The sequence below is a fragment of the Convolutriloba macropyga genome, chromosome 12, assembly GCF_964194025.1.
Source record: "Convolutriloba macropyga chromosome 12, txConMacr16.3, whole genome shotgun sequence".
Lineage (NCBI taxonomy): Eukaryota > Metazoa > Xenacoelomorpha > Acoela > Convolutidae > Convolutriloba > Convolutriloba macropyga.
The window spans coordinates 57,790,256-57,817,755 of record NC_134479.1 but is presented as its reverse complement, the minus strand read 5'-3'; the positions used below and the strand labels follow the sequence as shown (position 1 = coordinate 57,817,755).

The 27,500-nt window shown below is 35.1% G+C and overlaps 2 protein-coding genes across 2 annotated transcripts in view; one reads left to right on the top strand and one right to left on the bottom strand.

Moving 5' to 3' along the window:
• Positions 1-27,500, bottom strand: part of LOC142350947 (calcium-binding protein 39-like) — a 613,053-nt gene that overhangs the window by 212,929 nt on the left and 372,624 nt on the right. The window lies entirely within an intron of this gene.
• On the top strand, positions 15,332-18,387 carry LOC142350563 (uncharacterized). The gene is made up of 2 exons (XM_075402413.1): positions 15,332-15,539; positions 18,254-18,387. The coding sequence occupies exons 1-2, from the start codon at positions 15,332-15,334 to the stop codon at positions 18,346-18,348; spliced, it is 303 nt and encodes a 100-aa protein (XP_075258528.1). The 3' UTR covers positions 18,349-18,387.

Sequence of the window (27,500 nt, the reverse complement as noted above, 5' to 3'; positions counted from 1 at the left end):
CCAAAGTGTTTTTGGGTGCTTAAATTTGATGTTAGTTTCTCATTCTCTATTCTGTACTTAGGCTCTCATTCTCAACTCTGTACTTCTGTACTATTGACCCTTATAATTTTTCTGGGGTTCCATGGTTTCCTCAGAAAGTTCTTTTGAATGACCGGATCGATCAAGTTTGTTAGGAATACGTCTGTGATGAGATTTCCGACTTTGCTTTTAATATCAAAGTTTTTGGTTAGCTCTCTGAGTATTCCGTAGAAATGTTGAACCGTCTTACCCTTTATATGATTAAAGTTAGTAGTTTAGGGATCACGCAGCTGTCAAATCTAAATTTTCTTAGTTGGATAAAGTCCTCCTCTACAGGATGGCAAAATTCAGTATTTAGTTATTTAGAGTATGCTAAAATTCAGTAATTAAGTATTTAGAGTATTTAGGTTATAAACTAATTTGAATGAATTTTTGCAGTTGAAGATTGTCTCCCCTCTGTCGCAATAATCGCGTAGAAAAAGAAAACTGCCTCTTGGTCCGCAAATGCTCAAGTTATCTCTCCAATCAGTATTCTCACCTCAATTATGCGTTGACACTTGTCTTGCCAGTTCATTTTTGCTATTTATTTCTCGCATTAATATTACGTCTTGATTGTGCAGATGATCTTGGCATTGTTTATACAAGGTATTGTTCAAGTGGCAGCTGCACATTTTTGAGTATCGGAGCCGGCAACGCGTCAAGGTTTATATTTTCTTTTGATAGAATAGCAATTTTGAACTGAGTTCTCCATTTCTCCATTTGAAGTATAGGATCTGGTGACGGCTTTTCCCTTAAGGCCACTATTCAAATAGTTGTTTCTTTTTTCGTTTGCTGACTGCGCCATGTCGTGCGTGAGAACAATTATGGTGTTTTCACGGAGCATGATCACTTCTAAATTATTACTAGCAGACTTGGGGCGGCAGTGTTTGCGTTTAAGTCATGACTTGCTACTCTGCTGTTTTCTTGAGGAAAATCAAGAAGCCAAACGATGTTTCAATTTAGCAAATGAGTTCGATCACGAAAAACGGATTATGAGCTAAGTCAATGTTACAGAATCACCCAGGTTGAGGTCCCAGACCGAAAGTCGATATGTCCAGACCGAAATGAACGCACAAGGTGGCGTCGTGCGTTCAAAATTACACGGTCTGGAAAAGAAAATGAACGCACGATAGTCTGGACATATGCAATTTTGAACGCACGATAGTCTGGACATATGCAATTTTGAACGCACGATAGTCTGGACATATGCAATTTTGAACGCACGATAGTCTGGACATAAGCAATTTTGAACGCACGAAAGTCTGGACATTGTGACTCGGAGCGCACGAAAATTTTTTGAATGGAAACAAGAATGCCAAAAACTAATGAGTCCATGTTTGACTAAACACTCTTAATAGAGTGCTCACTCAAGTGAAAGCTTTCTACCAAGAAAACCTCAACTCACTTTTCAGCTGAACGGACCTTTCTCCAATAACGCGGGATATAAACAAAAAAAGTAAGATGAAAAGTGAACAATTCGCTCATTAAAATTAGTGGTTAAGATAAACAGAACTAAATATCATATCTATAAAATTTTACTGAAATGACTTCATGTATGACGACCTGTAAAATATTTTCACTTGCTCGGTAGAACCCGTTCTTGTCTAAAGTATACAATTTCACAGAAAACGAATTATGTGTCTATGTTTTGCCTGAGAGCCTTCTAAGATGTCATTACGTAATGGTGAACTGTCACTCTCATGTGTTGACCTATCTTTGGAAGGATACTTTGAAACAGCCAATAATTTTGTTGTCCCGCTTAAGAGGTAAGAATTGTTGTATTTTTTTTGGAGATCGAGGGAAAAAAGTTATAAAATGGGTTTTATAATGGGATACTGATAAATTCGTTGCACAGCTGAAAGAAGAACAGTAAAGTCACTAAATTTAGTTCAAAGAGTGTTGATCATGAGAAATTGGTCCATTTTCCTGCAAAAAATATCCTTTTGTCAACAGATCATATATTTTTTGCAATAAAACAAAGCATTTCGATTGATTCATTAAAAATTCAGTTTTCAAACATTTGAAAGATACGCTCCTTCGGCCTTTTATTGTTCCGACCCCTCTTGAGGGGGGAGGAACTATATACTCAAATGGGCTTTTTTTGTTCAGTCAATTTTCGCTGATCGATATATTCATTGTAGAGAGTTGAGGCTGGTATCATTAGAAAGCTCGTCCAGCGTAGAATATGGAATTAAAAAGATTTTTCTTAATTTTCGTTTTCTACAGGGAGTTATCGAGGTTTAAACTTCTGAGAAAAGTAGAGTGAATTCACGTTGTTTTTATTCACATTTTCCAAAATTTTTGTCTAAATTTTCGTCAATTTTGCTAAAATTTGATTAAACTTTTAGGAATAGTATCGTTGATTTTATTATAAAGACAAACAAGCATTTTTGATTATTCTGATTTAATTTTTTGATCAAAAACTCTGGATAAAAATTTCAAAATTCAGCCTTTTTCAACAAAAACAGCACGAAATAAGCTCCTTTGGTCCCTTTAATTAAATTTGCCGGCTGTATACCCCCAAACAACACTAAAAAGATCTTTGTAGACTCAGAAAGGGGCTATTCCTGCTTCAACTTCCGCTGAGAGTGCTCTGTAATTAAAACTTTGCCGTTTTTTGCTAACTTTACTCGTTGATTATCAAAAACGCAGAACTTATTTTTGAGCTTTCAACTAAAAAATTACCTATATCTACAATATTCGAAAAATAAATTGTTCCTAGCGGACAATAAGCAATAGCAGGGCTGGTTTTGAGCCAATCTTGGACTGTTACAATCCAAAAACAATTCGGATTGTAATCAGTCGGTCTCTTTTTGAAAAAAGACTTTTTTTTAATAATAAAGAACAAAACATATCAAATCAAAGCTCAGGAGTGAGAGCTTTAGGGTAATGCATTAGTTTTTCACTTAAAGTTTCTGATCGTTTCTACTTTTAAAATTAATTGATTTCTAATTAAATAAGGGCTTAATGAACATTTCCTCAACTTTTTTCTTAACTTGGTCAATTTGCAGCTTAGTTTCATTACAAAAAGAATGCTTCTTCGTTCTACTGATTTTAATTTTAGTCTCGATTAGAGTTTTAAGCCTGAAGTTGTTGTTTACTGGCTTGGATACTACTAGATTTCAGATTTTTTTTGTTTTTAGATTTTTGCCAGTTTTTCACGTTTTCTAGTCACATTATCACATTATTGACAGTTCTCATATCACATTACTAGCTTTCAAAATAGAACACAATTGAACATATTAAAATCCTGAAAGACATAGATTATCGTTTTAACGGCCTCGACAATTCGTTCTTGAACAAGTTAATTGAGTTTTTTAATTTTGTCTTTAACTGTCATTTTTACTTTGTCGTTTCGGTCGTATGAAATTTCTTGTTTGGTGATAGGTTTCACTGGCTTTCCATGGAAAAATAGATGAGCCAATATTCCGATATTAAAAGATAGCTGATGGCTTTCATGACTTTGAAAACAATCGTTTTCCAAAACTGAAAAAAAAACTTTTTAACTTCGCAAGTTTGTTCTTTTTATTTTTCGTTTTGTTACCTAATCTCGTTAATTACAGGTCAAATATGACATTATATGTGTCAAGTGAAGGCTTCAAAAGGGATTTATATCCCAAAATCTATTTTTTTAAAAGAATGCGTTATGACCTTACTGACTTCGGCACCGGTTTTTCACAAAAAGTAAATTATTTCGATTTTTGTCATATTTGACGTTTTTTTTGTAGACGCAAGACATTTTCTGGATAAATGCAGGTGTCAAAGGCTTCTTCCGTTGGATGAATAAACGATCCTATATAAGTATTTCATTTTGTAATTAATGTCTTTCATGAATTTGGATATAATTTTGTTTCGAAAAGAATCAAAATTATTACATACTTTTGCCCTTTCCTCTTTTTTGTCTACTTGTTACCTAGTCTCAATGTTAATTGGCCACATACTATATTATCGGTGTTTGAAGAAGGTGCAATCGAATGTTTTTTGAGGGCCAAAATATGGGTTGACGGTTTTGAGAGCGTTTTCTGGCAAGTTTCAATTGAATTTTTGATTGTTGTTTTTTTGTTGTTCTTTTTAGGCGCTTGAAAAATTGAATGAGGACAGGTTCCATAGAAACATTGGTAGTTGTAAACCTTTGGGATATTTTACTTGATTTCAAATTGTTTTCATAACTTTGAAGTTAATTGTTTTGAAAAAATAAGCGAATTTTTTTAACTTTACTGTTTTTGTTCTTTTTTGTCTAATTGCTACCAAACCTTCTTATGGACTGGTCCATATCTTATCTGATGATTTTTAAGTTATTTTGTTTAGTTTTAGGTTTATCTGACGGTATGTTGACTTTGTTATTAAATTTTCTTTTTTAAAACGGACATAACGTTTTTGATGTAATTAATGTTTGTTGTTGTTGTTTGTTTTTGCTGTTCGTCTTGACTCGCTTTCTTAATATCGGCATATCACAGCAATCTAATGCTTACATGTTTACTCCGCTGAGTTATTTGCTTTGGAGGAATCTTATTGTTAACACACAATTTTTTTGAAAAATACTTGGGCTTTTTTGGGTTTTTTTTTGGGATTCCAAAAAAATAATTTTTGGGTTTTTCTATCTGTTCCTCATTTGGTAGACAATTATGTCAAAATTGTGGATGGGTGGGGTCGGACCCATATGTGCCATCGCACATTGCCGAGCCGCCTTGTTTCTGTACATGAAGATTTTATTAATCAAAACCCGGTTAAACAAGGCCGTTGTATAATCTGGGAAGGGAAGTCAACTGGAAACTTTCCGCTTTCGAAGAACAGAAGCAACGAACCAATTTCGAAACAGTTTTCATCTGGTCTGCGTTATTCTAGAAGAATTGGTTGAAAAGCTGAAACTTATTGAATTGCGTTTACCAAGAAATGAAGATGTAAACATTTAATAATTAGGGCTTTTTGAAAAAATTCTCTAACAAGTACGTCATCCCTGGGTCTTAAAGCACTATTATGAAGACAGACCAGCTATCAAACAAATAGAGAAGCCCTCAAATTTCCTACTGAAAATGACGTACCTGAATCTTTTAAGTTTCAACCCGAACGTATTGAGAATTTTCAACATTAAGAACACAACAAGGATTATTTTAGCATTCAATTAAACACATTTCATAATCGTTCTAAAAGAAAACAAGGAAAAAATTTTCTTGAGCTTGAAACTGGCAGTTTTTTTCGATTCGATTTTTCTGTTTGATATTTCAGCTGATTTTCGTCGTTAATACTCATGCTAGCTTTGCTCAATCTGAATTTTTGATGTTTCGAAAATCAAAGTCAATATTATTTCGAGGTTGGGTTACTCGTGGGATGAAAAAATTGATACACAACCCAGGTTTTGGTCCAGACCCAAATTGAGCTATGATCAGACCCATTCGAGCGCACACCCCTGTGTTCCCAGACCGAAATTACAGGGTCTGGAAAGCGGTTCGAGCGCACAATAGTCTGGACCATGGTCTGAATTTGGGTCTGATCATAAGCGCACTATAGTCTGGACAATGGTCTGGTTTCGGTCTGATCAGAGGACATTTTGGTCTGGAAAGTCTGATCAGAGATCATTTCAGTCTGGATAGTCTGATCATAGCTCAATTTGGGTCTGGACCAAAACCTGGGAAGTTTGCTTTTTCTAATCCGGAAATCAATTGGAAATGACAGCAATCCTTAAGACGCCTGATTTTGTTTCTTGTATATCGAGCGTAAGTAGTAAAAACATAAATTTCCCTGCTTTTTATCATACATTAAAGACGGCTTACAAATAATTTATGACATTTTAGATAAGACATTTTCTCAAACTAGTTTTTCCGAAACACTCAAACTTTTTCTTTTCAAACACAAACAAATTGTTTGTTCCAGGATGTGCGATCAAAATGATCCGGATGTGAGATTGGTTTGGCTCGACATCTAAATTAATAAAAAAACTTCAGTTGAAAATTTGCCGCAATTTCTTTCAGGTGTTTTTGCAAAACAGCAGATGTATTCGAAACAAATAAATTAGAATATTTTCGGTGTAAGTGTGTTTTTATTATTTCAGTGCTTAGATTTTTTTAGTGTAACTGTGTTTTAATTGGCGTCCTACAATTTAATAAAATTCAAAATTTCTTGCTCTGTTGTGAAATTGAAAATGAAGTCTGTTTCTATTTCTCTGCCGGTTTTATACATATACATAACCCAGGTTTTGGCCTAGACCCAAAATGAGCTATGATCAGACCCAATCGAGCGCACACCCCTGTGTTCCCAGACCGAAATTACAGGGTCTGGAAAGCGGTTCGAGCGCACAATAGTCTGGACCATGGTCTGATTTCGGTCTGATCAGAGCTCAATTCGGTCTGGAAGGTCTGATCACAGTCTTTATAGTCTGGACCATGGTCTGGGTTCGGTCTGATCAGAGGTCAATTCGGTCTGGACGGTCTGATCATAGTCTTTATAGTCTGGACCATGGTCTGATTTCGGTCTGATTAGAGGTCAATTCGGTCTGAAAGGTCTGGTCACAGTTTTTATAGTCTTGACCATGGTCTGGGTTCGGTCTGATCAGAGGTTAATTCGGTCTGGAAGGTCTGATTTCGAGTGCATTAATTTTTCAATTTTTTGTTTTTTTATTGAGGGATGTTGGCTCTGCCAAGAGGCAACAATAAAGCAGCGTTCTGATCAGAGACTCATCTAAAGTCCGATGACTCTGATCAGAAACAAGAAGTCCAGCTGATAGCAATTGCCGGTCCCCTCAAGAGGAAATTTTGATTAACTGAAGACCAAGACGTTTCTTTTGGAAAGCTGTCTAAGTTCATCCATTGAGTCGGAAATATGAACTAAGGGGTATGGTAAAAAATTTTTTTTTCTCAACAATTAGGTTTCGTTTTCATTAGCAATATTTTCAGAATTGGCTTTTCCTTAGATGATTTTAATACTGCAAACACCAGTTATTGTGAAATGAATATATTATAGCAAAATTAAAAGATTTGTTCATAATTAAAATCTTTCTCTGATCAGACTATTTTGAGCGCACTTGAGTCTTATCATAGTCTGATTAAGGTCTGGGCAATGGTCTGAAATTGAGTCTGGACCATGGTCTGAAGATGGTCTGATCATAGTCTGTTTATAGTCTGGACAATGGTCTGAATTTGGGTCTAATCATAAGCGCACTGTAGTCTGGACAGTGGTCTGGGTTCGGTCTGATCAGAGGACATTTCGGCCTGGAAAGTCTGATCAGAGATCATTTTGGTCTGGAAGGTCTGATCAGAGGTAACTTCGGGCTGGAAAGTCTGATCAGAGGTCATTTCAGTCTGCATAGTCTGATCATAGCTCAATTTGGGTCTGGACCTAAACCTGGGAACTGGAATTTTAGCCCAGCTGCCCAGCAGGTATGATAACCAAGGTTGAAATCCCCGACGGAAAGTCGATGTGCCCGGACTCGAATGAACGCACAATGGGGGTGTCGTGCGTTCAATTTTACATCGTCTGAACATGTGTAATTTCCGTCTGGGACGGTTTGGACATATCGACCTCCCGTCTGGGACCTCAACCTGGGAATGCACGATGGAAGTAAATTGTGCCGTGGTTAATTATAACTTTCATAGTTAACTGTAGATGAAAATAAAATATCTTGCTGGTATCCAAAGGAAACGATCTGTTTTTTTTTCATCTACCTATAATTTGATCAAAGAATACTTAACTTTAAATTTGCAAAATAAAAAACACTGAATTGCGATCCATATCAAGGTGTATACAACTGATGTTATTCCGGCAGTGTAAATATTTACAAGTTACTCATTACTTTTACATTACAAGGTAAAACTTTGAAAACAATTTTCGTCGCATTTTAAACGAAAAACGCGTTAAGTTCATAGGTTTTTAAACATCAACCCATCAACAGTAATTCGGATTCATATGTTCAAATCTAATGTCACGTCCATGTTGAACAAGTAACCTTAAACAGACAAGAGTTCTAGTTAAAATTGAGCAGAAGACAATTCTAAGCACATCGGGGAATTCTTATGCCTTGTTTGATTTTAATTTGAGTGGTAGTTCATTCCATTATAGTATCGCCATTCTCACAAATGAGTTCTGCATTTTGCTAGAACCAAACTTTAAGCTTCGAGATCTATTTTTTGTCCTGTTCGACTCATGAAGACTCTAAGTTACCAATGGACGTCTAGTTGGTGGGGGGTAAAAGCCAGTCGTAACTCTTTTTTTTAATTTCCGAAAAATTGTAAAATTTTTGTTCAAAGAAGCGTTTAACGGGGAAAAAAGTGGCTGTATTATGAAAGATGCTATTAGGTTCTGCTCAAATGGCAACTGCTGAGTATTGCAAATGACTTAAAACCATTGCATTTATGGCTAGTCTTAAGTTTTTATGGGATAGATTTTCTGATGGCGTAAACTGTTTCTGTTCCTTGGGCCATTTTTTTGTAAGCTTTGATTAAATTCCCCCTTGCAATTTTAAATTGCTATCTTTAAGAACCGGAGGTTTACTTTAGTTCTCTCATCTATTGGAATTGAATTTAAAATTATCTGTTCAATAAATTCTTTGCTTTCGCTTTCACCAAATATCATGAACTCGGTTTTTGATGTAATTACTGTGGGTTGGTGTTCAATAAAAGATAGAAATGGTTTGTTTGCATTTTGTTCTGACTGGGTCTTGCTTTTGTCAATGGAACTATAGTTATTTATAACAAGGTTATCGTGATCATATTGTGTAAGCTCAGTTTCACTGGCAAGTCGTGTTGCCGTACCAATAATATACAGATTAATAAGGAGCGGCCAAGTACTCCTTCATGCAGTACACCTTTATGAAGCGTTATTTTGTCTCATATACAGTCTGGAGAATATATTGGCGATTGTTTATAAGGAACATCCAATTAGATTTCCTTGAGCTGAAAAAAAACCTATGTTCTCCAAACTAATATCCGAAATTATGTAATTGATTGAAGCAAAAGCTTTTGATAGGCCAAGAAAAGCGATTTAGACAAAATTGTTCTTGTCAGTTTTCTTTTTTGATGATTTTTGTGCAGAATATGAAGGAATCGATTGTTGAGTTTTCTCTACTGAAACCATATGTTTTTACTTAATAATTTGTTGTCTTGAAATTAATGACAAATTTAATTCCTCGAGATGTTCTCAATAATCATAGAAATTCTACAGTGAATCGACATTTCCTTTTTTAACTTCATTGAGAAAGCAAGAGAATTTGATGCTATAGTTTACAAGAAAATTTTGATGACGTACAATTACAGAAATTGGTTGAATTCTCCACGGTGTTCAAATTATAAATTTCATCGTGACGTTCTTTTTTCGTTGGAAATTAAAATCTGACCTTTTTGCAATTTAGAATTGCACGCAGTAGGCATCTGTAATAGAAGCGGGGGGCCTTAGAACTTTCCATGTGTAGGAAACGATGTTAAACAGATTAGCTATTTTTTGTTTGCGTTACGCAATCACCAAAAACATTTCTCAAACTAACTCTCTATTATCAGCATCCACTTTTTCCTGTCATTTTCTCCTGCTTCAAATGGATTTTTATGAAATACATTGTAATCTATGTCACTGGAGGTACTGAATCGTTTTTTCAGATCGAAGAATAGTCTTTATCATTCAAATATCTATCTCGATCGACCATCAATTGTCTTGATTTTTTAGTTTTTTGTTATAATCAACCAAAAGCTTTATCTTTTCGTAGTTGATTTATCAATGTTTTTTGCTGGTTGGTCTAAAAAGAATTGCTGTTTCGTTATTGGGATTATAGATAACATACAATAATACAGAAGCGCAAGTCGGTAATTTCAATGCGACCCATAAACTTTTGAAATTATCCGTGAAAAGATTTAAAACCTAACAAAATTTTAGAGAAAAAATCTTCGGCACAAGTACCCTAATTCGACCACCTTTTTCTGGTTTTCATTCCAACCGAGGATTAACGGTCAGTTCTAAAGCAACAGTATCGTTCTCTTTCAGGATTGAAAATATTTCAATCATCATATTCATAGGACCAGGTTTCTGTGAAACCAAGAAATGCAATTTACTCGCAGATCGTGTTGTAGCGTGCTTAGTCCATCTTCTTAGTGCTTTTTGGTAGATAAATAAAACAAATAAATCTTTATGAGAGAAGGCGTGCTGATGACAAGAGGCATTGGAAATATTGTTTTCATCGTAAATATCCACAATGAGGCCAAGTCTATCCTTGCTATTGATGCCATTACACTTACAAAGCTTTTTCAAGATCTTAGCGCAAGGCACGATTGGGTAGTTATCGTAATATAGGAAAAAAATAATGCGCCAAAAATATAAACAAAATAATATTTAAGTTTGTAAAAAAACGGAAAATATATTAATTTCTGAACAATCTCTTAAAAAGCGGAATTGGAAATTGCCCTCATCTGAGTTTACTGAAAAAATTCTAACCAATAAAACTATGGTTAGAAAATTTAACATTTGTAGCAGAATTGATAACAATTGGAGCGGAGCGAAAACTAAGGAAATTGCAATCGGCCACAATTGACTTAAAATGGAAAGCAGTTGAGTCTATTGTTCCCCACCCCCCCCCCCTCCCACACACACACACACACACACACACACACACACACACACACACACACAGACGCACACACACACACACTAAGGTGGTGGGGTCAGAGAAAATTTTTGACAGTTGTTTGGTAGAGAATAAGCGTAAATTTTTTGTTCTTCGGTGTTTTTCGATGTTTTTATTTTTTTAATCAATGACTAATACTATAAACGTTTACACTTCCGAGTAGTCCATTATAATAGTTTAATATCGAATTCTCACTCAGAATTCAGTGTTCTTTTTTTCATTGATAGAAAGGCAGTTTGGTTTGAGAGTGGGCCCGATGACGTCAACAAACGCAGTTTGACCCAGTTTGCAGTTGAACTTTTGAGAACACTCATAGTGAGAGAAGATGTGGACTTCAATGTACAAGACAGGACTATTGTAAATCGTACAACCATCATGAGAGTGGGGCTGTTTGTGAACTTATCATGACTGATCACAGGCTTCTGGGGACAACGCGAGGTGAGATTTCGGGTCTTTCCCGTCATAGCCCCCCCCCCCCAGCTTAGAGGTCAGACAACCTAAAGCCCCCCCCACCCCCCACCCCCCAATCATGGTAAACATACCATAATGGGGTGGCTATATTTTCATGGCTATAATGGGAAAGACCCGAGATTTCTAATGTTAAATGGCAGAAAAACTTAAATTGAGATGTATAATTTCGTGAGAGTAAAAATTACCCACCTCCCCTATGTAAAAATTGTAAAATTACGGCTCAAGCGATTGGCCACGCAAATAACCGTGGGGGGGTGTACAAACCTATAGGTTTCTTTTGTGGCTAGGTCTGGTGCGCTCCTTCCGGAGCTCAGTGATGCACTGATTATAGTCATCAAAGAAGCCAAAAAGGCAAACGCTCAAGCTAAGACTAGATTTCTAAACGCCCACATTGCAAACATCAGACGCTTATCTTGCTCGTCAAAAATTAGAATTTAGCTCGTTAATGATCAGAATTTAGCTCGTTTGTGATTAGAATTTAGCTCGTTAATGATCAGAATTTAGCTCTTTAGTGATCAGAATTTAGTTCGTTAATGATCAGAATTTAGCTCGCTAATGATCAGAATTTAGCTCGTTAATGATCAGAATTTAGCTCATTAATGATCACAATATAGCTTGCTAATGATCAGAATATAGATCGTTAATGACCAGAATTTAGCTCGCTAACTATCAGAATTAAGCTCCCCGGAGGTTGGTGGCAGACTAAATCAGCGCTGAATAAGATTAGAGACATTTTGTTTTTTTTAGGATGGCCAGTACTCTGTTCATGTCCCAATTTACGCTGGCCAGTCTTGATATTGGAGTAAAATTTAATTCATGAAAAATATTATGCTCAGCTTAACTCCCGTCGACAAGGTTTGATTTATATGCGATTGGAAATTCCGCGTGCGTACTTGTAACATTTAATTTGCGCAGCAAGTCGTAACCACAAAACTAAATGGGCTATATGTTAATTGCCTACAAACTAGCTTATATATAAGTAGTGTGTATACTACTACTAAAGTAATTACCAGTTATAAGCTACAAAGTATTACTCTGCTCAGACTTAATTTTATGGTGTGAGTAATTTTCAGACTGTGCAGGAGTTCTTTAGCCTGTGCTGACTCCATGACTTTAATATAATCAATATAATCATAATGAAGAAGAACTGCACATAAAGAAACTTAAAATATCCTCGAGATGCAATGTTTCAGAACTGAATTAATTTTTTACATTTGAAATGTGCTGGTTCAGCGCTGAAACGCTCTGAGACTCAAGTCCGGGTCGTTAATGATCAGAATTTAGGCAGACTTTGACTAGGAAGCTCGTTCATGTACGCGGATTTTATTATGGCGCTCGTCCATGTAATCAAAAACGCACTTTACACCACCCCCCCCCCCCCTTGTGCGTTTTTAATTGTCTGATCATTAACGCACACCTCGACCTGAGTAATGGATTCCATTAATGTCCACTTTACTGCGTGGTTTTACATGCCTTACATTGGGGGTGGGTGGGGGGGGGGGATTGTGAGCAAAGCGTTATAAAAATTATCAACTACCCTTTCACTTATTTTTACACTTTCTCTTATTTGCCTTTTTTTAAAAATAACTTGCGATTTGGAACAATTGTACTGATTGCTATTAGCAGTTTAACGTAATAAACGATGACAATGTTAGTAGAGTATACACAAATTTGCTAAGCTGGTTGTACTAAAGGAAAAACCTCAATTTTGAATTTATAAAAGCTGGGATCTATTCTGTTTTGCCCCCCCCCCCCACCCCATCTTAGTGGGCTTATATTTTGTACGTCCTCCAGGCGCACGTGCTATTTTTTACATAGTAACGTGCTATATAACAAGACATGTGCCTGGGGGGGGGCGTAAAAAACATTAGGGGGGGGGGGGTCAAAAAAGAATAGATTCAATAGTTGATACTAAAAAGATGCTATCTTTTTTTCCAGGTAGTGGCGATTTCTCGTTCGGTTGGAGACATTTTTCCAAGCGATCATTTGTGCGTGGTTGTGTGGCAGAAAATGCGAGGGAGTGTGTTCGAATCTGGGTGAGGACTGAATTGACAACTAATGTCTCTGTTACATGCGAATGGACACTGGCTGATGGCGAAGGAACCGCTTTTTTGGCCAATCAGGAATGAGCTCATTTTCTTCTCAGGAAACCTGACATAGAATTCCCCGGGTCGAGGTGTCACCGTCATTCAAGCGCACAAAATTATTGAAGATAAGCGGTGAATGCGAAATATTTTGTGAGATGAGCAGTGAATGCGGTGAAATTACATAAATCAGGCGGTGAATGCGGTTAAAAAAACTGTATCACCTTTTAGTGGTGAAATTAGCTGTGAAATTACATAAATTCACCGCTTTGAAAAAATGTCCAAATTATGTGAGATAAACAGTGATTGCGGTGAAATTACATAAATTCACCGCTTAAGGTCATTCACCGGCAGGTCTTCATTTCACTGGTCATTTGCTTATTTACTTCTTCATGAAACATTTCGACATTACACCATCTTGGTTTCCGCAGGTTCTGTACATTTTGTTTTTTTTATTGACAAAAGTTCTGATTAGTTCAGCCGAAAAGTACTGTAATAGAGAACAGAGTTTGCAGACAAACTTTATATACCATTAGTCGAATATTTTCGTTGATGATTAGAATAATAAGTCTTCATAGTGGAAATAACCTGCAGTCCGCTGTCATCACTAGTTTATTGCGGTGATCTTTCTACTTGAGAGGGGAAGGGGGCGAAATTGATACGCAGAAACTTTAGCGATTGTGTCTCTTCCTTGAGTTCTCCTTTTATGTAAAGTTGTAGCGAAGATTTACTCTTTGAATGGCTTTTAAAAGTAATCTATTTTGTGTTATCAGGATTTAATTTGTTTTTCAATATAATTAAACTTGTTGTGATTCAGGCTGGTATTTAGATTGTTTAATGTAAAAAATGATATGATCATTTTTGAGTCAGTATTGATATGAGTCTTGTAGCTAGACGTTCCTCGTACTGATATCGACTTTTGATCCGGCTTGCGTCTTACCCCAGACAAACTCCAACGGTTATATTGTAAGATCTTGCAAGATTCTTGCGAATAACGTTTATCTTGCAAGATCTTGCAAAACTCTTGCAAACAACGTTTATTTTACAAGATGCAAGATCCGGACGTTTATCTTGCGAGAATGTCACAAGAGCTTGCAAGATAACCGTCCCATAAACTTAGCAGTTTTAAACCTGAAGACTGTCAGAATTGTTGATCTAACGTTTTCCGTTGCGATAAAACTACGTTTTTACTGATTGAATGTGTACATAGCGAAATAAGACTTTTTCACTGACTCCAGTCACATTGAATAAAAAAAGGCTTCAAATACCATAAAAACTAATTAAGGGCTACCCGATTGACGGTTATCTTGCAAGACTCTTGCAAATCGAACGGTTATCTTGCAAGATATTACAAGAATCTTGCAAGATTTGCAAGATGATACGTAATCTTGCAAGATTCTTGCAAGAATCTTGCAAGATCTTGCAACATAGCCGTCTGATTTTGACTGGGGTGCCATATTACAAAAAATTATCAATGAACCCTGAAACCACCTGACTCTTGCACAATAAGTATACCAAAAACAAAAGTTGGGCATAAAAGTAAAGCCTTGTGCGCGTAGTAAATTTTTGCTTTGCGTCTGATCAGAGATGATATTGAGCTGTGGACTGGGAAAAATCGGCGACACTGTCGCGCGAAAGTCTGGACAACGGTCTAAAACTTGGGGACTAATAATCTCAGGACGTTCAAACTTGGTACGATCTGATCAAAACTCGGTTGGGGCTGGGATGTCCTTATCAAGGATTATGTTGGTCCAAGACCTTAATCCATGAAGTTAGGATTGTTTACAGACTTTAAAGCTGGAAAGTTAAATTGTTTGTCCTTTTAAGAAAGAATTAAGTTTCCGTTTTTTTAAAAAAAAATTAAGATTAAGTTATTAGTGTTGCTCAAAATTGTCCAGAAAATTTAAATTTTCTCAAAAGGAGTCATATTTAAATGACTACGCTGACCAGATAGCCGTAATTTTTCAACCGCTTCGCTTTTTATATTCTGAAGACTCCTCTGTTAATGTATGATAAGCGGTCACTCATTATCAGACGGTCAGATAAATGTATTATTTGATTGTGATTGCCTGTTCAGACTTTAATAATATATCTCAGACTTAGATTCGTTCTCAGCATTATGCAAAAACTACTGATTTTAAAAGACATAAAAATTAAGAAAAATGAGCCAATTTCAAGACATTTACGGCTTCGAACGCGCAGCATCCGGATCAACACGGAAATCCGATTCCAGCAGAGACAGTTGTTTACAACTTGGAAAGAGAAAGTCGCCATTTTGAAGTTCCAATTGCCAAGGTTCCGGGAGTACATTATGACTTCACACTCGAGTTAGTATATATGTTTGAGGTCAACTTTACAATTATTCCTGGATTACGAGCTTTTTTTCAACCCCAAAGGATTCAGGCACGGCTGAATTGACAATTTTCTTTCAAAAAAAGCTAGGAACATTTTGTCTATTCAGGGTTAAAAAGCCTGCTCAAAAAGTGTAGTAAAATTAGAAAAATAGCTTGGTCTCGAATGCCACTGTCTATCATTCATCGCATTTTGGTGGTAAAATTTTAGACCAGTACTGATAAATGGTATCCTAGATTTTTATTGGTTTTGACTCAGTTTCCGAAAAAAGAAATGTTTTGCTTGTTAAAGTAAACTAAACGAGATTAAATGAGTTAAATGAGATTAAATGATTTAATAATTCAAAAAAATGAACAAAAATTTCGTGATTTTGAAGTTTCGCGCACAAGATCTCAAGATAACAAGAAAAAATTAGTTGAGTATAACAAGTTCAATGATATCAAACCAAAGGTTGTCAAGAGAAATGTTGGGTATTTTACCTAATTTAACGCAATATTTTATCTGCTCCTGACAAATTAATTTATTTGCAATTGCCGATTTAAATATTTTTGACGTGTTGTATTTGTGCAATGAGTCTTCAGATTTTCAAAACAGTTCAGTTGTTTTGTCAATATAAATTTCAAATCGAATGATGCATTCCAATTTTTCCGAAGTAAACTTGTCAATTTTTTATTCGTTGGAATAATGCACTAGGATTGAGACTAATCAAATTTTCGACGAACCCTACTTTTTCAATTATAAATGCCTCTGTTGATTCGATTCGATTTACATGTGTTCAATTAGCAGTGAATTGCAAATTGCGATTTCTTACTCCACTTTTAAAATTGCACATCATCACTTGGTTTAACATTGTCAAATGCGTTCATACAATCAGCACGCGGTTGGGTTGGCGCTTCTGCCTCTTGTCGAGGCGGTTATTTTTGCACTTTTGGGGTTGAGCGGTTGTTCCCGAGCAGGAATGGATTGTTGGGCCAGTATCAAAGTCTCAGTATGATTCTCAGATTTATTCTCTCTCCCTTACTGTTACCCTGGAGTTAGATCAGCTTCAAGACGTAGACTGCGTCCCGTGATTAGTCTAGTCTCCCAAACTGATCATTGTATTGTGGTTTTTCATCTCTTCTTAGCTTGTCGGGTGCAGCAGCATTTCGGGCAAAACTCGGAAGGAAAATATATGTTTGGTAGTTTGTTTTATCCTTCTAATTGTTTTTTTCAAAACCAGTTGAGTTAATTTAAGGTTTTTGAGCGTGTTTCTGAGTGGAGTAAGTTTTAAAATTTTTGGTTATTGGTGATCTTGGAAATATGGCAACAGATCGTTCAAAAAAACGCGTGACCAGTAAAAGTCGAGAGCAGTAAAATTGGAGGCTTATAGCAAATAGTGACAAAATTACATCAGAATGGGTTTTTATGAGTCGGAGTGTATCCAACCGCTATGAAAAATTTTCTCTTGTCTAAGTTTTTGTGAAGATTGTGCTTTATGGGTGGATATAGTCAAAGAATTTACTCAAGGCTTTCAGCTCTTTTAATATTCGAAAGAAAAATAGTTTTTCACAGGAAAACTCATAAAAAGTCTTCAATAGCACTTTCCCAGATAAGTGTTATTGATTCTCGAAAAAAACACCCTATTTTTAATCATTTAGCACATCTATTAAGATCAATAACTCCGAGAAGTAATGATGCTTTCAAAAAGCTCAAACTCAAAAGTTTGACGACTTGCGCGGAGCAAAACAAAATGTAGTGTTCTAAAAAAATTGCTTTTTTGGTTCTAATAAAGCATTATATAAAAAATTTTTTTGATCGTAAAGGTTAACTTTTTTCTGAAACAAGATGGTGCAGCTTAAAAACAAAAAGATCAAAGTTTTAGTCGTCTTAAATTCTTTGCCCAGCATTAATTACTGACATCAAGAATTGTCTCCACCATTGAGAGTTACGCTGTTTGTTAAATTTTTGTTTTAAAAAATCTCAGCGAAAAAGGGCAAATTGGTCCAGCAGAGTTCAACTTTGGGATCTTTTCCGTTTGTGCCCCCCCAGTACGTTATGCTCCCCCCAGTGACAGAGCACGTGTCATTACATAGTAAATCATTATGTAAAAATATTGCACGTGCGTCTGGGGGTTGCAAATAATATGCACCCACTAAGCTGGGGGGGCACAAACGGAAAAGATCCCAACTTTGTTAGTTCGATATTTGTTCACAACGTGGAATTTTTTTTTAAAAAAATATGAAATTAGCTTTGTTAAACACTGGTCTTGCTACTGGTCGATCGATTTATTGAGCGATTGGACCGTCATCACTAAGCTTCATTTGTTTCATTTTACTGAAGAAAGTTGTTCACATGGTTGCTGTGGCCATCCAGAGTTTGTCGAAATCCAAGATTAAGCCGTTGACTAACCTCAGAGGAGCGAAGGCAACATTGAGATATTGTTTTGATCAAATTTCATTGGGATTATAAAAGCTGGATAGCTAATGCCGCTGATTAGAGCCCAGGCCGAGATTTCACCCATAATCCACCCCTAATTATCGGGGATTAGGTTGTAATGCGTATTCCACTCCTAATTATCGGGGAAAATAATCGAAGAGTGTTATTTTAAAAAATTACAATTAGTTTATTTTTCAGCACTTTTTGCGCCTTTCTGCGTATAGCAACAGATAAAAGTCTGCTGTGAAGATAAAACGTTTTTTTCTATTTCTAGACAGCTATATCGGGGCAATTTGGCTCAATTTCTACTGGAGACAAATGAGTCCACCTACCCGAGTGAAATACAGGAGTTATTACACCTACGAGTAGCTACTGAACATACTGTTGATATTCACTGGGTGTTTCAAGGAACTGCAGCTGTAAGTAGAATATTTCATCATTTTTTTCCTTTTAGTTTTTTGGAAGGAATCTTGAAAATTGCACAGTGTAGATTTTGAATTGATAGTGTTTTTCGGACCACAATGAGGGTAAGGGGTCAGGAGGGGGGGGAGGGGGGGGAGGGCGTCTAAATTTGCATATACCGTTCTATATATTCAAAATGACCATTATAGAAGGTCAAATATAGAATCAAGAATATAATATATCGGGGGAAATGATGGGGGAGTTATTTTTGTTGTTATAATCATAAGACTTTATGAAGAAGAAAGTTTTTCTGTGTTCCTAAGAAGCAATTCATCATAAAAAACACGCTTGTCGTTAATGACTAAGTCAATTATAGACCAATAATTTATTTCAATATACTCGGTTTTTAAAGGATTTAACTTGCATAATCAGTAAATGTAAACCATATTTAAAATTATAAGATCGCATAAGCAACGATACTTTTCATTAAAGTTGTCTAAAATAATTTGAATTTAAATTACCATGCGACACCACAATTATGATTCCGCTCAAACAAATTATAAACATATGTTAAATGATTTAGGTTGCAGCTCATAATTGGTTTTCGAAAACTTAGAAAAACGCTGTGATTGAGCTATATGTTTTAGATCAAATGAAGTACATGTTTTCGAACGAAACATGAAATATTTTTTATTTGTCCAGCTACAAAATATAACACGTAATTGAATAGGAACCAATGCTCTTAAAAGTAAATTTATATATTGTAAGAACACAAGAAATGATTTGGAAACATTTTATAGGTTTCATAACAGTCGCAAACTTGAATCTCTCAAATAGGACGATACCTCTTTTCAGGCTAAAAAATTTAATGGCGTTAGCACTTAACACTGAACTATACTCAAAGAAAGCAGCCAAACAACTAAACGACAATGATTGACGCAAAAACTGATTAAGTTCAAAACTATTGCGTATTAATCAATAAGAATTTCAAAACCCTTTTTTGCTATGTGAACAAAAACAGAATCAGTACAGCAATCTGGCAAAAAGCGGACAAAATCTTTACAGTGAAAGCCAATCAATTTCGACACTTCAGTCGAAGTAAACAAGCGAACTCAGAAAAGGGGGAAATGATGCTTATTAGGTTGAATATTTACCTTTTCTCACCATTGGACTCTTAAAATTATACTTAGCAATCAAATAGCTTTCTTAAATGAGAACAAATATAAAATAGATCATTACAATAGTTGTAGAAAACATTATTATAGCTTCAAACCTAGTCTAACTGCCACGCTTATCTTGCAAGATTTTGCAAGATTTTTGCAAATGACGCTCATCTTGCAAGATGGATGATCCGGAAGCTGATATTGCTAGAAATTTACCAGATCTTGCATTTAAAGGAATAATTTATCAAACAATCAGTTTTCGTGAGACCCACTGAATTTCTGGAGTGCAAACCAAAAGTTTCTTAATATTTTTATAGGCGAAAATGTTTTTCAAATAATCCTTTCTGAAAAAATATTCAATGACAGATTACTCGGGTAACAATGTCTGAACCATGAGCCTTCCAGTTTATGGCATAGACAAGGTTTTTATATGATATTTTTTTCATGAAATGAGCCGTTTCTGTTATTCAGTTCCTTTCGCATTCTTCTTAGAGTTCCTTTTAAGGTATTGGTGCCCTCAATAATGCCCCGCCTCTAGTCGTCAACGATAATCAAAACACTCACGCTCAAAGTTAAGGCTGGTTTTCCGGACACCAATCTCGCAAGATGCACTCAGGCTCATGCAAGATTTTGAAGCCTATCATGCAAGACTATTGCAAGATTTGGGCGCTCATCTTGTAAGATTCTTGCATAGCCGACGGCTATCTTGCACGATCTTGCAAGATTCCTGCAAATCAATTATTTTTTAAAATTAAAAACAACAATAAGTTTTTGAGTAAAAAACTAGATGCAAGCAAATTGGACCTATCGCTATCGAGCTTTGATTCGAAATGTTCTGTTTTTTAATTAATACAAAACAGATTGACTAATTTAATTTAAAAGTGGACCAACGATCACTATCCGAATTATTTTTGGCTTTTAACAGTCCAAGACTGGCTCAAAACTAACCCTACTATTGCTATTCGTCCATTAGGAACCATTTTTTTTCGAATGTTACAGATATAGATAATTTGATAGTTAAAAAATCAAAATTAAATGCTGCGTTTGTGATAACCAACGAGTAAATTTAGCAAAAACGGCAAAGTTTTAATTACAGAGCAATCTCAACGGAAATTGAAATAGAAATAGCCCCCTTTCGCGTCTACAAAGATTTTGTTAGTGGTATTTTGGTGTGTACTTCCTGCAAATTTAATCAAAGTGGACTAAAAAAACTTTTTTGTGCTATTTTTGATGAAAAAGTCTAAATTGTGAAATAATTAGAAAGAATTTTTGAGAAAAAATTAAATAAAAATTTTTGACAATATTTTCTTGTCTTTAAAGAAAATCAACAACACTTTCTAAAAAGAATTTCAACGAATTTTAGCAAAATTGAAGAAATTTCAGTAAAAAAATCCGGAAAATGTGAATATTATCAACGGAATTCACTCTATTTTCTCAAAAATTTAAACCTCGATAACTCACTGTGAAAAACGAAAATCAAAAAATTTTTTTAAATCCATGTTCTACGCTGGACGAGCTTTCTAATGTTTCCAGTTTCAACTCTCTACGATGAATATATCGAACGGCCAAAATTGTCTGAACAAAAAAACCATTTGAGTATATAGTTCCCCGCCCCTCAAGAGGGGTCGGAACAATAAAAACGCTCACTCTCAAGCTAAGGCTGGTTTTCTGGACACCAATCTCGCAAGATGCAATCAGCCTCATGCAAGATTTTGAAGCTTATCATGCACGACTGTTGCAAGATTTAGGCGCTTATCTTGTAAGATTCTTGCATAACCGATGGCTATCTTGCATGATCTTGCAAGATTCCTGCAAAGTCTTTCATGATAGCCGCCGGTTTATAGAATACGTAAGTAGCTCATATCGGCCTTTATCCAAGAATATTCAACAACATTATTCTTTAAGTTGATTGACATCTGGAACCGACCTGCTCTCGGATCCTGCCCCTGCACCCTGGATCCTATTGGGCTCTTCTCGCATCAAGTGACAAACCTGGTAGCTGGTCAGGACTATATATTCTACATGCAATTAACAAGTGCATATGGCAAGAAGGGTCCTGTGACGTCATTCAAAGTGGCCACTTACACTGACGTGGTAAGTTCAATTGTATTATATAACACTCGTCCAATCAGAAGTGGCTGCGCGAAAAAGGGACCTGTGACGTCATGGCATTCAAGGTGGCCACTTAGACTGATTTGTAAAGTTCACTTGTACTGGTTAATGATAATGATGCTAATTTTGTTTCTCTGTAATTGCATTTGTTGAGCAGCATTATAGTCTTTTTAGTCTGTAGTGAATTAACCGAATTTTGTTCTCAGCTGTTATTTACTAGTATTCGCGACTATTATTTCAGACTGTTCATTTTGTGAGCATGAATGCTCGTTTTTGGTGACTATGGCCACTTTTTTGCGTCTGAAACTTTTACGTGGTACCATCATTGCAGCCAAAATTAGTCACGCTATGGTCGGCCTGAAACTATGGTTAAGTAAGAGCTCATACTCTCACAGAATGTGTTACGGTTTGAGGGGGGGGGGGGGGGGCTGGGGTCGAACTATCGATCATTCGGGTGCGAAACGGACAGCTTACCTCTTCTGATCAGTACTGACCATAGCTGACCATTAATTGGTAACTTCAAATTACCATATTTAACTTGTTTTTCAGATAACAAATTCGACAAAAGTGGGAACCACTGACCTGTTCCTCTCAATTATATTTGAGTCTGGAACTGGGAAAGATGTGCGGCTTCGAATAACTGGACAACTCGGTGGAATCGACAGGGAAATTTTCTATAATTTTGGGTGAGTTCTACCTCTGGAATATCAGTCACCTTATGGTTCTACAAGATTCCCCAGATTTGAATAAGATTCGAAAAATTTCAAAATCCTTTTACTTGAACTTTGATCTATAATTGCAATGGGTTCAGTATTTTAAATTGTTCATGCAACACACAATTAATTTTAATTAGGCCACCAACGATATCTCAATTTCCCCAAAAAAACGGGAATTCAGAACCTCGGTAAGTGGTTCTGATGATGATAATCAAACAGCTTCAGTTTATACTCGCTAAATAAAAATGCAGAAGTCAGTTATTTGGTGAACTCTCTTGGACTACATTAAAAATGGTAACTTTCGCGTAACATTGTCCTAATTTTTCTGTCGGTGTGGTCGCATCTACACAACGTGCAATGAACCAAATCATAACGAAATGGTACCAAAATTGCATTAGCACTTAAGAAGCGAGTCCGTTTACTCGGTTTCATAACTTTTATTTGTTATAAATTTTAATACATTGGAGAGAGCTATTCAAATGGGATTTCACCTGCGCTCAATCTTAGGGAGAACATTTTCCAAAGATAAATAAATATCTTCGTTTACATTGATAGAAATGAAATCCAAATTCGTGTAAAAACTGATAAGTTAACCCTGAGCACTCTAGGGTAGTACTTTGAGGGAAAATTTGTAACGAATAAATTGTAGCGCAGTAAAAATGCGTGTAGATCGTCATTTGAGCGCAATCCACATTGTATTTTTTCTCTGCTTTTTAAGAAAAAATTTCCAGTCACATGTCATAATCTGTGATCTGAAACCAATAAACTAATTTCTTCAAACTATTTCCTTGGCTATAAGAACAAAACTAAGTCAAAACGGATATGAAAAATTGGTCAAAAACGGTTATTTGAAATAACTTTTTTCAATTTTCTACTGAAATTTTTCAAAAAGTTACATAATAAACCCCTGGGTTTTGATTGCGGTAATAAAATTTAGCTTTAAATTTTAATTTTGAGACTTGAGGTTTTACAAAGAAGGCCACAGCAGCCGCAAACCCCCTACCCACTCCTAACAAGTGTTTTTGTTTGAATGTAAATTCCTCATTAGAAAACACGAGTTGCTGACCTTCTTTTTGTTTTTATTGTTCCGACCCTCTTGAGGGGGGAGGAACTATATACTCAAATGGGTTTTTTTTTGTTGCGTGAACTTTCGCCGCTCGATATATTCATCGTGGAGAGTTGAGACTGGTATCATTAGAAAGCTCGTCCAGCGTAGAATATGAATTAAAAAGATTTTTTTAATTTTCGTTTTCTACAGGGAGTTATCGAGGTTTAAACTTCTGAGAAAAGAAGAGTGATTTCACGTTGTTTTTATTCACATTTTCCGGAATTTTTGCCTAAATTTTCGTCAATTTTGCTAAAAATTGTTATAATTTTTAAGAATAGTGTCGTTGATTTTATTTTTGAAGACGAACAAGCATTGTTGATTGTTTTGATATAATTTTTTTGGTCAAAAAATTTCAACATTTCAGTATAAACAAACATTTCAAAATTTAGACTTTTTCATCAAAAACAGCACGAAATAAGCTACTTTAGTCCACTTTGATTAAATTTGCCGACAGTACACCCCCAAACAACACTCATATAATCTTTGTAGACTCAGAGGGGGGCTATTTCTACTTCAGAGTCCGCTGAGAGTGCACTGTAGTTAAAACTTTGCCGTTTTTTGCTAACTTTACTCGTTGATTATCAAAAATGCAGAATTTATTTTGAGTTTTTAAATAACAAATTATCTATATCTACAACATTCGAAAAATAAATTATTCTTAACGGACAATAAGTATTAGCAGGGCTAGTTTTGGGCCATTCTTGGACTGTTACAATCCAAAAAAATCGGGTTGTAATCAGTCGGCCTTTTTTTTTAAAAAAAAAGACTTTTTTTTAATAATAAAGAACAGAACATATCAAATCAAAGCTCAGGAGTGATAGGTCCAACCAATTCGCTTGCTAAGTAGCTCCAAGCTGATGCATTTAGTTTTTTAATTGAAAGTTTATTGTCGTTTCTTCTTTAAAAAATAATTGACTTTTCAATAAATAATGGCTTAATTAACTTTTCCTCTATTTTTTTCTTAATTTGTTCAACTTCCAGCTTAGTGTCAGCAAAGAAAGACTGCTTCTTCTTTCTACTGATTTAACATTTATTCTCGGTTGCAGTTTTAAGCCCGAAGTTATTGTTTTCTGGCTTTGATACTACAAGATTTCAGATTTTTCTTTGTTTTGATATTTGCCAGTTTTTCACGTTTTCTAATTTTGTCACATTATCACACTATTGGCAGTTCTCATGTCATCTTATTAGCATTCAAAATTAGGTACAATTGAACATATTAAAATCCTGAAAGATATACATCATCGTTTTAACGGCCTCGACGCCTCTTTCTTGAAGAAATCAATTGAATTTTTTAATTTTGTCTCTAACTGTCATTTATACTTTCTCGTTTCGGTCGTATGAAATCTCCTGTATAGTGATAGCTTTCATTGGCTTTTCATGGAATAATAGGAGAACCGATATTCTGATATTAGTAGATAGCTGATGGCTTTCATGACTTTGAAAACAATCGTTTTCCAAAAATAAAAAAAAACTTTTTAACTTCGCAATTTTGTTCCTTTTATGTTTCTTTTTGTTACCTAATCTCGTTAGTTAATTACAGGTCAAATATTACGTTATAGGTGTCAAGGGAATAAAAGGGATTGGTGTCCCAAAATTTTCTTTTTTCTAAAGAATTTGTTATGACCTTACTGGCTTCGACACCGGTTTTTCACAAAAGAAAGTAAATTAATTTGATTTTTGTCATATTTGACGTTCTTTTTGTAGATGCAAGAATTATTCTGGATAATAACAGGTCTCGAAGGCTTTTTTCCATGAATAAACGACCCTATTTAAATAGCTCTTTTTGTTATTAATGCCTTTCATGACATTGAATGTAATTTTGTTTCAAAAAAAAATTAAAAGTATTACATACTTTATCACTTTTTTGTCTACTTGTTACCTAGTCTTACTAATGAATGGCCACGTACTACATTTTAGTTGTTTGAAGAAGGCGCAATCAAATATATTTTGAGTGCCAAATTTGGCTTGACGGTTTTGACAGCGTTTTCTGGCAAGTTTCAATTGAAATTTTGTTTGTTCTTTGTTGTTCTCCTTAGCCGCTTTAAAAAATGAATAAGGACAGGTCCTAATGCCCTTCTATAGAAGCAGTGGCAATCGTAAATTTGTGGTAAAGTTAATTGATTCCTAATCGTATTTATTACTTTGAAAATAACTGTTTCAAAAAAATAAGTTAATTTTTTTACTTTACTGTTTTTGTTCTTTTTTGTATAATTGTTACCAAACCTTTTTATGGGCTGGTCGCATATTTTTTCTGGTGATTTATAAGTTATTTTTATTTAGTTTTAGGTTTATCTGACGGTATGTTGACTTTGTTATTAAATTTAGTTTTTAAGAGTGACATAAATTTTTTGATGTAATTAATGTTTGTTGTTGTTGTTGTTTGATTTTGCTGTTCGTCTTGACTCGCTTTCTTAATAGTGACATATTACAGCAATCTAATGCATCAATTTTTACTCCCCTGAGTTATTTGCTTTGGAGGCTATCTTATCGTTCATACAGAATTTTTTGAAAAAGACTTGGGCTTTTTTGGGATTCGCAAAAAAAAAATTTTTATTTTTTCTATTTGTTCCTCATTTGGTAGACAAATATGCCAAAATTGTGGATGGGCGGGGTCGGAACCTTATGTGCCATCGCACATTACCGAGCCGCCTTGTCAAAATTTGAATTCACATAACACTTTTTTTTCATTTAAACTTTGCGGTGTAGTGTTTACATTTCATTAAAAAAAGGTCTCAATTTCGATTTAATTTATATTAAAAAATTTTGACAAGTGCTGAAAAATGTTCAAATTTTCCATTTTATTCTGTAGGGGGAAATTGAAATATGTTGATGAATTATATTCAATAGTTAATCAATGAAACAAATTTTCACGGTTTTTTAAGTTCTTTGACTCAGGGTTTAATATCTTTATATTGTTTTCAAATCGCGTTTCGTAACATAATGAACGTCCAATCCTTGAGTTAATCATTTTCAATTGACTATGTGAGCTTTTAAAATAATTAGTTGACCTTTGTAAATAGGTTTTTCGAATGCAGTGGTATAACATTTCACAGGTCTAATGCACAATTACAATCTGATTGAAAAAATATACGTTAGATGTTAGTTTAAAATGAGATAAATTTAATATAATTTTGCAAGGAGTTATCGAATTCAAAAAAAAATTAAGCTATCTGGTGAATTCCTCATATATCAGGATGATTGATGAAATATAAACTTTTGGAAATTTTTTGACATTTTCTCGATTGACATTTTCTGAGAACTCACTCGATGTTGATCACAACATTTCAAAGAGGAACTATGCCAAAACAAACCACTGCAAGATCTCAACATTTGGAGTACACTTGGTAATTGTTTTATTTTTTTGAAAGAAAAAGTTGATACTGCCTCAAAAACCGCCGACTTTAAATCAACATGTCATTTATACCCCAGTACAGTAAAATTATGCTAAACATCATCAGCAAACTATAGTGGACGTATAATTTTCTTAAGGATTCCTACGCGTGCTATTCGGATTCGAAAAAAGACAACAGATAAATTTTAAAGGTTTAGAAAATTACAGGTTGTCTTTTGAACCACTCTGTTTCCTCAAACAATTATTTGCTAATTGTTTTCTGTATTTGATAATACTAATCACGGCCAACCCACCCAATGGAACTTTGAAGAAAAAACTTTTGAACCAATTGAACAAAAATAATCAAAATAACTGTTTAAAAATGGTCAAACATTCTTGCTTTTGGTCATCGTTTTTGGCAAAAATTGGATTCATATTCTCGCAAAAAACAACAAAACTTGAAGAGAAGTTAGCTTTATACACTATTGATTTCACGGATTATTTCCAGTGATCAACATGTACCAATTCGTGGACCTTGACCCTGGTGACTTGTACACAATAGAGATGGTTGTGTTGAGTTTGGGTGATGACGTCACAAGAGTGGAGAGAAGATACACTTTCTATGACTCAACTCATCCTCTTCAACCAACTATTGTCACTAATGTCACTGTAACAGAACATACTCTACA